Below are 13,468 nucleotides of genomic sequence, written 5' to 3' on the forward strand. Positions count from 1 at the left end.
AGGGTTCTCACGTGGTTCCTGTTTGCTGCTGGGAGAGATCTTGCCCTTAATTGCTCACTCCCATCCTCGGCGAGATGGGAGGTGGGGGGTAACAACGGCCCCTCCCCCCGTAGCCCCTCCTCCCTCCCCCCCAGCCAGCCTGTCGCCCGTCTGACCTGGGCGCGCGGTGCTTGTCGGGCATCGCGGGAGCGGGCGGTGATGAGACGGTTGGCCACAGAGGGAGCATGGCGCTCTTGGCCGTGCGCTTGGTGCTGTTGCTTCTGGCCGGGGACTTGGCGGGTAACGCTCACCGCTCACCGCTCACCGGGCCTGGTCGGCCAGGACAGGGTCGGGGGTGGCGCGGAGGAGTATCAGAGGGTGGGACTGGCCCCCTGGCTACCCACCTCCCCGCCCCGATCCCAGCCCCCTGGCGGCCCTCGGCGCACCCGTTATTGGCGGTTCCCGCGGCCTGCGGTCGTCTAGGGAGCGCGAACGTGCGGGGCGTGCAGGGCTGGGGGCTGGCGGTGGAGGCAGCGATGCTCTTTCATTCTTGCTTGGCCTTGGCTCTCGGCCCCTTCGTAGCGACACCCTGCTGTCTGCTCTTTCTCCCTTGAAGCAGATTTTCTGGAGCCCAAGATCAGAAGTTGGTTTTTTATGGACACAGTGGCCCTACCGAACCTCTGCAGGAGATGAACAGGAATAGGGCTTGTGAATGCCAAGCGCGTCAGGCACGCTGAGGCTTATGAGAAAGGGGCTTTAGTCCAGCCAGATTTGACGCCCACTCGAAAATGGAGTTAAAATGGTAGCACCTAACGTTAAGTTTTGCGTTTGTTACCCTGAGCCACAGAGGAGAATATCGTGAATTATTGAGTTCCTTCTCTTTTATTCCATAGCTCCGAAGTTCTTTCTCAAGCAAGCCTGCTAGGGTGGTCAATTACAGAACCTGGACCAAATGTTCCTTCTGTGTGTCTGCCAGGAGAGGTGCCAGAAAACAGTACCCTTCTTTGGGGGCGTGGGGCTGGGCAATGGGGGCTGATCAAAAAAGCTAGGCATCTGAGAGAACGGGAGAGGGTGTGGCCGGGATAAATCACAAGCTGGATTTTAAAAGCTCCTTATGAATAAGAATTGATTTTAATCATATACTTTAATGTCTGTTTTCTTCTTGCAGTCTCTTTGGACTCTTTGAGCTCTGACTTTGACCAGCCTTCAGAATACAGAACAGTAAGTAGGAAACCACCTGTATTGTTTCCACTAATATAGTGAAGTCCGGACGGTTTGGGTTGGGGCTGGTTTTCAGGTCTGGCCTCACTTCTTTTTTTTTGACCTGCCACTTTTGAAACTGTTGACTGTCTCTTCAGAAATCAGATTCTAAGGCAGACCTTTTGATGCAGATCAAAATTGTAAATTTTGGTTGAAAATAGCTCAGTCCTTGAAGGCCTCAGCACTTTGTTTCCTTTAATAGTTTCTTTGATGATTCAAAAGGTCCTTGGTCTAATGGTTATGTCTTGTACTAGACATTTTATGAACATTATCTAGATAATAATGTTCACAGAGTGTCCTTACTGCAGCTTATCTTTCTGCCTGTACCTTCCACTGCTTTCCCATAGCTTGTGCTCTTCTGTTCTTATGCTACTGCCACACTGTTTTTTGTTTTATTATTTTATTATTTTTTAAGATTTATTCATTTTAAAGATTTTATTTACTTATTTGTCAGAGAGAGAGAGAGAGAAGGAAAGAAAGAGAGCAAGCATGCGAGCAGGGGAAGCTGCAGTCCGAGGGAGAAGCAGGCTCCCTGCTGAGCGAGGAGCTGGATGCGGGACTCAATCCCAGGACCCTGGGATCATGACCTGAACTGAAGGCAGACACTTAACCACTTAACCGACTGAGCCACGCAGGCATGCCTATTTATTCATTTTAGAGAGAAAGAGAGGGCATGGTGCAGGGAGGGGCAGGCGGAGAGAGAGAGGGAAAGCAGACTCCCTGTTGAGTGGGGAGCCCAATGTGGGGCTCCATCTCACAACTCGGAGATCATGACCTAAGCCGAAACCAAGAGTTGGATGCTCAAATGACTGAGCCATCCAAGCGCCCCTGTTTTGTTTTGTTTTTATTTTAATTCCAGAGTAGTTAACATACAGTGTTATATTAGTTTCAGATGTTAGTGCCACACTGTTTTAATTACTGTAGCTTTGTAGTAAGTTTCAAAATGAGAAAGTGTGAATCCTCCAACTTTTTCTTCAAGATTGTCTTGGCTTTTCAGGGTGACTTGCCTTTCCATATGAATTTAAATATCAATTTGCCAATTTCTGCTGCAAAAAAGGCAGTTGGGATTTTTGCTAGGGATTGCATTGAACCTATAGAACCATTTAGGGAGTATTGCTATCTTAAGAAAGTTAAATCTTTTGATCCATGAATATGGGTTGCCTTTTCACTTATTTAGGTCTTTAATTTCTTTCAACAATGTTTTAGTTTTTGGTGTTTAATTCTTATACTTCTTTTGTTAAATATATTCCTAAATATTTTATTCTTTTTAATGCTGTTACAAATGGATCTTTTTTCTTAATTTCATTTTCAGATGTTTCGCTGCAAGTGTATAGAAATGTAATTGATTTTTGTATATTGATCTTGTATCCTGCAGCCTTGTTGGACTTGTTTTTTGGTTGTAATAGTTCCTTTTGTATTCCTCAGACCTGTCTATATAAAGAGAAATTTTATATAAACCAGAAATAGTTTTTTTTCTTCCTTTCCAATCTGTTGCCTTTTATTTATTTTATTGCCTAATTGTCTTTGCTAGAATATTCTATGCCATCTTGAACAAATGAATATGGACATCCTTGTCTTATTCCTAATTTGGAGGAAAAGCATTCAGTCTTTCACCATTAAGTATAATGTTAGCTGTGGGGGTTTTATAGATGTTCTTTATCAGGTTGAGGAAGTTCTCTTTTCTGCTTAGTTCGTTGAGTGTTTTTATTATGAAAGAGTGTTGGAAGCTCCTTTAAATTAAACTGCTTTGCTCTCAGGTCAAACACTTCCCTCACCACTGTGCCTTTGGTTAGTCTGCTTTATTTCCTTGAGGTAGACATTCTCTCAAACCTCTAATCTAAATTCTATCTACCACCATGTATATTTCTTTTTTTTAAATTATTTTATTTTTTTCCACGTGTATTTTTGATTTTCTTACTATAAACTGAACTTTTGTAAAAAAAAGATTTATTTGAGAGAGAGAAAGCACATGAGAGGGGGGAGGGTCAGAGGGAGAAGCAGACTCCCTGCTGAGCAGGGAGCCCAACGTGGGACTTGATCCCAGGACTCCAGGATCATGACCTGAGCCGAAGGCAGTCGCTTAACCGAGCCACCCAGGCACCCTATACACTGAAGTTCTTACAGGCAGGACTCAATTTGTCTTTGTACTTCTCTAACATCTATCTTAAAATCTTTTTCATTTATTGAATAAACAAATGAGGGAATATATCTGATAAAGGATTTGAGAACCTTTCAAAAGAAAAGATTCAGAGTATAAAGCTCAGAGAATTACTTAGAAGCATATCACATCCTTCTACAAAAATTAAATTGATTCTAAGGAATAAGTAAAAATGTGATGTGACTGGGATGCCTGGGTGGCTCGGTTGGTTAAGCGTCTGCCTTCGGCTTAGGCCATGATCCTGACGTCCTGGGATCGAGTACCATATTGGGGTCGTTGCTCAGTGGGGAGCCTGCTTCTCCCTCTGCCTGCTGTTTCCCCTGCTTGTCTCTCTCTGACAAATAAATAAATAAATAAATACAAAATCTTAAAAAAAAAATGTGATGTGGCCCTCTTCCAGAATGAGAGTGTCTTTTAAAGCTCTGAGGAGTCTACCATGATTTTATATATATATATATATATAATTTTTTATTATAAAACTAAGGTTAGTGGGGGCATAATTTATTAATGAAATTATTTGACCTCATTGATAACAGTGAAAAGTATTTGTTCATAAAGCCTCATGTCTCAGCTCAGAGTAAATCCAGGAAGTGAGTAACTTGAATTTAATAAAGTTAAATGGTAGATAGCCAAAGCTAGCTTTGAAATCATGAGAATTAGACTGGAAACAGCCTGGAATACCAACATTGTCTTCCAGCTGGGTAGATCCCTTGGGGATCTGAGAGACATCAAAGGTCTTCTGCTTAAACAACAAAACAAAACAAAACAAACAAAACTTCCTTACCAGCCTGTTAGTCCTCCTCAAAATCCATATATTAGTCATTCTTTGGGATGAAAGCATTTGAAAACTTCTGTTGAATATAAAAAACCTTAAGACCTGCAGGCTAAATAGATTGATTTTGATTAGTTGTTTATCTAGTCAGTCAGAGTGGGCATAGGCAAGATATGTTTTGGTTAAAAATGGGGAGGCAAGAAAGGTCTAGAGCTGGGGTTCCCTGAAATTGTGTGCCAAATTGTGTGTCTCAGTGTATTCTCCTTAGGTTCCATACATAGTCTAAGTGGACTGGATGTCAAGATGTTTGGGAACAGCAGTTCCTAAACCCAGTCCTAGCCAAATCAGAATTCAGGGGCCTCTAGACACATGGATTCTAACCCTGGAGATTCTAATTGAGTAGGTCTGGCATGAGGCCCCAAATCAGTGTTTTCTTGTTTTGTTTTAAGTTTTTTAAAAGTTTTTATTTAAATTCCAGTTAGTTAACCTACAGTGTAATATTCCTTTCAGGTGTACAATACAGTGACTCAGCACTTCCATACATCACCTGGTGCTCATCACAACAAATGCTCTCCTTAATCCCCATCACCTATTTCTCCCATTCCGCCCCACCACACGCCTCCCCTCTGGTAACCATCAGATTGTTCTCTATAGTTGAGTCTGTTTCTTGGTTTGCCTCCCTCTCAGTTTTGTTTTCCCTTTGCTTGTTTGTTTTGTTTCTTAATTTCCACATATGAGTGAAATCATATGGTATTTGTCTTTCTCTGACTTCTTTTGCTTAGCTCTCTAGCTCCATCCTTGTCATTGCAAATGGCACTAAATCAGTGTTTTTATCAAGCTTCTGAGGTGATGTGCACAGGTAGCCCTCTGTGGGTCCACCGGGCCTAGTTGTTAACACTAAACGTTCACTGAACACCGTCCACTTAAGCAACTCACAGATGACCCTGTCCTTTCTCTCTGAACAACCCCCACAGCACAGTGATCCCTTACTGGCTATGGATAGCCTACTCTCTTGTATGCCAGTAGACTTCTTCCCATCGGTGTAGTTGTATTCCTACCAAGACCTAAATGTGTGAGTTCACAAGCCTGTTATGGCAGTTACCAGCCTTATTTTAACCAAAAATGTAAGGACAACATAAACATGAGTGTAAAGAAATAAAGTCATAGTTTATATGAAGACTGAATTGAATGCTTTTGAAAGACTTGCTAAAAGACAAATTGCTAAAAAAAATTGCTGTTGACTTAGGTGTAGGTGAAACAACTATAAATAATTGGGGCAAGATTAAAAAAAATTGTATATTATGTTGTTTTAAATTCTCACTGTATTTAAGATTTTATTTTTAAATAATTTCTACACCCAGCGTGGGGCTCGAATCTACAACTCCAAGATCAAGAGTCACATGCTTTACCGATGGAGACAGCCAGGTGTCCCTTAAATTTTCACTGTATTTTAAAATAGTGATTCTCAGCGGTGGGCAGTTTTGCCCTCTAGCAGACATTTATTTTTGATTCTCATGAGTGGGGAGATGACACTGGCATCTAGTGGGTAGAGAACATCCTACAACACACAGGATAACCTCCCACCCAAAGAATTATCTGGTCCAGAATGTGAATTATGGTTGAGAAATCCTGTTTTAAAGAAACCAAAACAGGAAATCATGGACTTATTATGTGTGGACTTATTATGGGTATCATTTTTGTAGTGATAGCACAAAGAACTCTTAATTACAGTTGACCCTTGAATAATGTGGGGTTAGGGAGTACTGATCCCCGCTCCCATAGTAAAAAATCTGAGTGTAACTTTTGATTCTAAAATTTAACTGCTCATAGCCTACTGTTCACCAGAAGCCTTACTGATAACATAAAGAGTTGATTAGACACACCTGGGTGGCTCAGTTGGTTAATCATCTGATTCTTGATTTCGGCTCAGGTCATGATCTCAGGGTCATGAGATCAAGTCCCGAATTGGGCTCTGACCTGGGTGTGGAGTCTGCTTAAGATTCTCTCTCTCCCTCTGCCCCTCCTGCACTCCTCCCTCTCTCTCCTTCTCCACAAAAAAATAAAAAAAAAGAGTTGATTAATACACATTTTCTGTTGTGTTACATCCTTATCTGTATTCTTGTAAGTTAAAGAAAAGAAAATGTTATTAAGAAAATCATAAGGAAGAGAAAATACATTTAAACCCATGTTGTTCAAGGGTCAGCTGCAGTTGAAACATTCAAAGGAGAGGTCCTGTCTCTTGTATCAGTTAGGATTAGATTTGGCTGCAAGTAACAAAGACTTAAAATAGGAGCGCATGGTGCTGCCATTCTACAATGTGGCCTGTGAGAGCGGCCCTACAAGGCATCATCTTGCTGAGCCCTGGGGAGCACATCAGGCTCCAAAATGAGGGCTGAATGGAGGATGGAAAGGGTCAACAAAACCTCTTGTACTTTAGAGGTTGGCCCTTGGCCAGCACTGTTTAAGGTCTTTATAAATCCAGATAATATCAATAGAAACATGTATTGCATTTATTCAGTGCTAAAACAGGGTGACTCTTTTATTCTGAAGTGAGGAAAAGTGATCACCATTTACTAAAACAAGTATATATATATATAAATGTGAGTATATAAAACAGAAAGGTAGCGGGCCATATATTTGACCTTTCTTAAAGTGAGACTCTGCACACCGTAGTCTGATCACTGTGACCACGTCTAGTCTTGGCCCTGCTGGAGATGAGCAGCTATGAGCAAGATATATTATCTGTCTGGCCTCAAATCCATCTAATCACAGGATTAAGTGCCATGATCCCCATCAATTTCTTGGGGCTGCTGTCATAAAGCACCACAAACTGAGGGGCTTAAACAGCAGAACTTGATTGTCCCCTGGTTCTGGAGGCTAACAGTCCTACATCAAAGTGTTGGTAGAATTGGTTCCTCCTGAGGGCCGGGGTGGCGGGGGGGGGGGGGCGGGCGGCGGCAGGGAGAATCTGTTCCATGCCTTTCTCCTAGGTTCTGGTAGTCCCAAGGGTTCCTTGGCTTGTAAATGACATTCTCTGTGCCTTCACGTGATCTTCCCTCTGTTTGTGACTCTGTGTCCAAATTTTCTCTTTTTATAAGGACACCCGTCATATTGGATTAGGGTCCATTCTACTGAGCTCATTTTAACTCGATTCCTTATATAAAGACCCTATGTCCAATAAGGTCACTTTCTGAGGTACTGGTGGTTATGACTTTAACATCACTTTTTGAGTGGGTACAATTCAACCCATAACAACCCCTAAGGAATGTCCAGTTATGAACCTGTTGCTTTCTTTGGGTGCTGTTGGTTACATGCCAGTATCTTAAAGGTCCAGAATAAAAGATTAGATTCCTGAGTTTGTTTTGATGTTATGTCAAGGGACTAAGGTGGAATGTAACAACATTAATGTGGAGATAGTAGTAGAGTGCAAATTACAAAGCTAGAGGATTGGAAAGTGGGTATGGTGGCCTGTCTTGGGCTTTCATTTAAAAATCAGCCAGACTGGGGCACTTGGGTGGCTCAGTCAGTTGGGCGTCTGACTTTTGATTTTGGCTCAGGTCATGATCTCAGGGTCGTGAGATCGAGTCCTGCATCGGGCACTGCTCTGGGTGTGGAGTCTGCTTGAGATTTTCTCTCTCTCTCCCTCTCCCCCTCCTATCTCCTCTCCCTTTCTAAACAAATAAAATAAAATAAAAAATAATAAATAAAAATCAGCCAGACTGAGGTCCTTTTCTTACATAGTACGTATTAAATCATTGCTTCAATGTTGCATCTGGTTTTTGCATTAGAAAAATCATTTTGTGTGTGGACAATTGAAATATTTTTGTAGGATGTTTCTAGGAAATCTAGGAGACTTGGGACTTTGTCTTCCCCTCAGCTATTTAGTGATGAGAATGTCTTAGTTCTGTAATTTCTGTCCTCCTTTCTCTTTTCTAGCCAAACTGCAGTCAGTATAAATTACCAGGATGTCCCAGAGACTTTAACCCCGTGTGTGGAAGCGACATGTCCACTTATCCCAACGAGTGTACTCTGTGTATGAAAATCAGGTAAAATCATAATTTTATGGTATAGACTAGTCAAGTTTTCTTTAGTCCTTTTCTTGATTTTTGATTACTTAGGAAGTAGCATCTCTTTTCTTGGATGTCAGAATCAAATGTGACATTATCTGTTTTCAGACTGACATTTAGAAAGACAGACTCCATCAGTGCATTTTCCAGGTCAAAGTTAGAGAATGGCATTTGTGATTAACCAACTATAGACCAGATAATCAGGTTATGTTACTATCCATGGATGGGCAGTTTCCCCAAATTAAGAGTATATTTAATAGTTAAACTCTGTGAAATAGCTAATAGTCTTTTATTTATTTATTTATCTATATTTTTTTATTAAAAAAATTTTTTTAAGTAGGCTCCATACCCAGTTTGGGGTTTGAACTCACCACTCTGAGATCAAGAGTTGTATGTTCCACCGACTGAGGCTGCCAGGTGCCCCTCGAATATTCTTTTAAATTCAGAGGGCATGTGCAGGTAACCTGTACAGCCTTCATTATAAGTTGGGACATAGTCTTAATAATTCTGCCTAGGAGAATACTAAGTAGTATGTGTTACACCTGATGCCCTTCATGTCACTCACAGGGAAAAAATGGCAGCGTTGAGGCTTTCATATTCACTGTTTACCAGATTTAGCTCTAAAAATGATTAAGTCAGCATCCCCTTAGAAGGAATCTAATGTGTAATGACATGGGTCTTTTTGATACAAAGAGCGGGACAGTTTCAGTATGGTGGGTAAGAAGTGTGTCTTTATGGTTGTTCAATTTGCAGGGAAGATGGTCATGATATTAAAATAATCCGGAGTGGACTGTGTTGATGGAGCGGTTTATAGAAGAGAACTCGGAGAAACCACCTTCAGCAGTATGCTGGATGAATTCCATTTCCCCTTTTCTCTTTCTTATGTTCCTTTGCATGGGATTTGTTAGCCCACATTTTCTGAGAGGAGGTGTGGAAGAGAGCTATGTGCAGTGACTGATAATTAAAACAAACACAAAAAAATCCTTGTTTCTTGGCTTTTGCCCCTTGAGTTAAGCTTATTACCCAGGTGCCTTGTGCATTGCTTTATTTAGCTGGAATAAAATCAGCATTGTCTTCAAGTAGTGCTGTTCTCTGTTGAATACCTGTTCTTACTCAGCAGGCTCCTGGTGGCTCTTCTCTCAGGCAAAGGTGAATTTCATAATGGCGAAGTGGAGTCATTATTGAGAGGGCAAGATTTATTCTCCTTCCCCTTTCCTGCACATCTTTCATAGTTAATGTATAGGTACCTGGGACAGTGTTCTGCACAGGGCACACACCCTTGAGATACTTGGAGCATGATATTGTAATGCGAGCTGGTAAAGTCACAGAATCAGGTGGGTAGAAATATTTCCTAGATTCAGTGTTTTCTTTCAATAGTTTCCCATCAGGGTTAATGCAGGTTCTTGGCTTTTTCCTCCTTTTAGAACAGGGTTCTCAACTCTGGGGCAATTTCCCCCCCAGGGGACATCTGGCACTGTGTCTGGAGGCATTTCTGATGTCATAGTTGAAGGGTGGGCACCACTGACATCTAGTGGGTAGATGCCAGAGAGATGTTGCCAACATCCTACAGCACCCAGGACAGCTCCCAACAACAAAGAATTTTTCAGTCCAAAATATCAGTAGTACTGAGGTTGCAACATCCTGTTTTCGAGTTTGGTACAACATAAGAATAAATGTTAGCAGTGATAGGGTGCCTGGGTGGCTCAGTCGTTGGGCGTCTGCCTTCGGCTCAGGTCATGATCCCGGGTTCCTGGGATCGAGCCCCGCATCGGGGCTTCTCCCTCATCCAATGCCCCTGCTTGTGTTCCCTCTCTCGCTGTGTCTCTTTGTCAAAAAAATGAATAAAATTACAAAAAAAACCCAAACAAACAAAACAAAACGTTAGCAGTGATAAAGGTGACGGGGGATTACTTTAGAATGATGTTTCCAGGTGGAGGATTTTGGTCAAGTCCTGGTTTGTAAGTGAAAGTGGCTAGCATGAGCCACGAGGCAAGAGGTGGCTGAGAAAGTGTGTAGTGGAAAGAATATGGCTTTGGGATCAGCTAAACCTGAGTTTGAATTCTGATTCCAACACTTGTGCTTTGGTTTTCATATATGGAAAATGGGGTAATGCTCAACTCAGGGAGCTGTTGAGAGGAAACTATTTAGCACAGTGCTTGGACATAGAAACCACTGAAATAGTAGCTGCTGTTATTTCCAATATCCCTCTTAGAAAGAAACTGAGGCCCACAGAGGCAAACCACCTTGCCCAAGGTTATAGAACACAGTGAAAGTCTGGACTAGAAGCCTGGGTCTCCAAATTCCCAGTCCTCTGTTTCTTAGATGGAACAGAAGCAATAAAGCGGAAAGTTGTATAACATACATGGGCTACAATTCATGTTCTGTAGTTATTTTTGGCTTAAAATTTTCATTTTGTAAAAGTAGTATATGCTCTTTAGAAAATTAAGAAATGCACAAGTATATTTAAAAAGTGAAAGTCATGCCCATACAAGCCTCCAGAGGTAACCAGTATTAACCTTTTGGAACATTGTGTCCTTTTCACTCTCCCTAAGTATGTGTGTGTATATCAAATCATATAGACACACAGAAACACAGACACACACACACGTATACACACATATTCGTGTCCTATAAACTCGCTTTTCTCCTTATATTAGATTTTTTAAATGTTAATATAGATTGTTCTTTTCAAAAGCTACATAGTATTATTGTGCCATAAGTTTTCCAGCCTCTATTGATCTAGATCGGGTTGTTTATTAGGATTCTCTTGGTTGAAGCTGGAAGAATCCCAGCTCAAACAGCCTTAGGCTAAAGAGGGAGTTAATTGGCCCATGTAGTCCTATTTGCAGAAGAGCAGGGGTAGTGTTAGCGTCAGAGGCTAGATTTATTATTTACTTGCCTCAGAGGCAACTGGGGACTCTAATGCATCATGAGTCCCCATGTCCTCATGTCTCATCTCTGGGTTTTTTGTTTTGTTTTATTTTCTTTTTTGTAATTTTTAAAAAGATTTATTTATTTATTTATTTGAGAGAGAGAGAGAGAGAGAGAGACAGATCTTAAGCGAGGTGGAGGGGTAGAGGGAGAGGGAGAAACAGACTCCCCGCTGAGCAAGGAGCCTGATGCAGGACTCGATCCCAGAACCCTGGGACCATGACCTGAGCCCAAGGCAGACCCTCAGCTGACTGAGCCACCCAGGCACCCCTCATCTCTGTTTATTTTGGCATAAACAGCTTCATTCTTAGGCTGGCTTCACCTCCTGTGTAAGAGACAAAATTGGAAGTTCCAGATTCTATCTTGGCAACTTCCTGACCTGACAGGAAATAATGCTTTTCTACCAGCTCCAGGTGAAAAAAATCTTCTAGAGTCACAGCCCCAACACTAGTACTACCTGAAAAGAAAATGACTGTCCTGGACAAAGACCCTGATTGGTTCCTGTTAGATTACACATCCACGCTTCAGGCCGGTTGTTGTGGTCACAGGAAGTAAGGTGGTGTAGGATTGGTTCAGCTGACATGGGACATTGGGTGCATTGTGTCTGGAGGGAAGAAAGGGGACAATCCAAGAGGAAAAAAAATCAACAGCTGTTAACTATAGGTTGTTTACAACTTCTAATTATTATAAAACTGTTTCAGAGAACGTTGTTGTACATACATCCTTGTCACTTGAAAAAAATATATATTTACACATACACAAGATGACAATAGCTCTAAAAAATTTTTCTTTTAAGATTTTATTTATTTATTTGAGAGAGAGTGAGAGATAGAGAAGCACGAGAGGGAAGAGGGTCAGAGGGAGAAGCAGACTCCCTGCTGAGCAGGGAGCCCGATGCAGGACTTGATCCCGGGACTCCAGGATCATGACCTGAGCCGAAACCAACTGAGCCACCCAGGCGCCCTAAAAATTTTTTCTGAGAGAAATTTATGCTCGTGTAGTACACATTAATCATTTGGTGTACCCAGCACCTCTCCCTTTTGCCCTAAAGAAACATTGCTTCTGTCTTCCCCTCTCCTTTTCCACTCCACTCCCAACTTCTGGCTGAATAGAGCTGCCGCCTCCTTACCTGTTCCCATATCTCCGACTCTGGAGGTAAGCTAAAGGCTGAGCACCTGGTCCAAATGTGACCAGTCACGATCAGTCATAATTCCCACTACCCTGCTCACAGGGTTGGTCTGCAGTGGGTTTGTGACCATTCAGAGTCCATCCTCGGAGAAGAGCCTGTTGCCTTCTCGGTGGTGAGATTGAGAGGCTGTGCCCGGGGAAGCTGCCGGAAGTCGTGACCCCTCACCATGGAGAAAGACTATAGTAGGAGGGCATGAGGCCAACGTGCCTAGGGAAGCGGAGACAAAAGACCCAGAGGCTCTTGGTGAAAGTTGATATTCTGGTTCTAGGGCTGAGGGCTCCCGTTGCCCGCCTTGCCATGGCTTAGGCTTAGTTGGCCAGCTTTTCCTTGGATTTTGCGAGCTGGCCCACATTCAATATTCCCTCCCTACACACTTTTTTTTTTTCTTATAGCAGTTTGAGTGGGGTTGTTATCACATAAACTCTTCTAATAAATTCAAGCATTTTGGAAGCGTGTAAAGTAAAAGGGTCTCTCTGTTTTAGTCTCATTCTTCTCCTGTCCACTCTTACTACAATGAAATGGAAGGCTTTTATAGTCAGAAAGAATTAATAATAATGATATTTCTTTTTTTTTTTAAAGATTTTTTTAATTTATTTATTTGACAGAGAGAGACACAGCGAGAGTAGGAACACAAGCAGGGGGAGTGGAAGAGGGAGAAGCAGGCTTCCCGCGGAGCAGGGAGCCCGATGTGGGACTCGATCCCAGGACCCTGGGATCATGACCTGAGCCGAAGGCAGACGCTTAACAACTGAGCCACCCAGGCGCCCAATAATAATGATATTTCAAAAGAGATTCACAAGTGTAAATATGTATTAAAAGAATTTTGCTTTAGTATTGTTTTTATGACATTTAACTGTTAATACTTCCAACCTTTTTTGTAAAAACTTTTGTCTATTATCTTAAAACATATATATACTTATATATATCTTCTATAAACTTGCTTTTCTTTCTAATATTAGGTTTATTTTTATATTAATATATGTAGTTTCTTTTTATTTTTTTTTAAGATTTTATTTATCTATTGAGAGAGCAAGAGAGTGAGCATGAGTGGTGGGGAGGGAGGAGAGGGAGAAGCAGACTCCCTGCTGAGCAGGGAGCCTGATGTGGGGCTC

General features: G+C 41.9%; 1 protein-coding gene across 1 annotated transcript; it reads left to right on the top strand.

Moving 5' to 3' along the window:
* The first annotated feature begins 224 nt into the window (after positions 1 to 224).
* On the top strand, positions 225 to 9,296 carry SPINK2 (serine peptidase inhibitor Kazal type 2). The gene is made up of 4 exons (XM_028100701.2): positions 225 to 279; positions 1,148 to 1,200; positions 8,106 to 8,215; positions 8,990 to 9,296. The coding sequence occupies exons 1-4, from the start codon at positions 225 to 227 to the stop codon at positions 9,033 to 9,035; spliced, it is 264 nt and encodes an 87-aa protein (XP_027956502.1). The 3' UTR covers positions 9,036 to 9,296.
* Positions 9,297 to 13,468: the final 4,172 nt, after the last annotated feature.

This window comes from Eumetopias jubatus, unplaced genomic scaffold (assembly GCF_037043125.1).
Source record: "Eumetopias jubatus isolate StellerSeaLion01/CBP00866 unplaced genomic scaffold, mEumJub1_p1.0 scaffold_2, whole genome shotgun sequence".
NCBI lineage: Eukaryota > Metazoa > Chordata > Mammalia > Carnivora > Otariidae > Eumetopias > Eumetopias jubatus.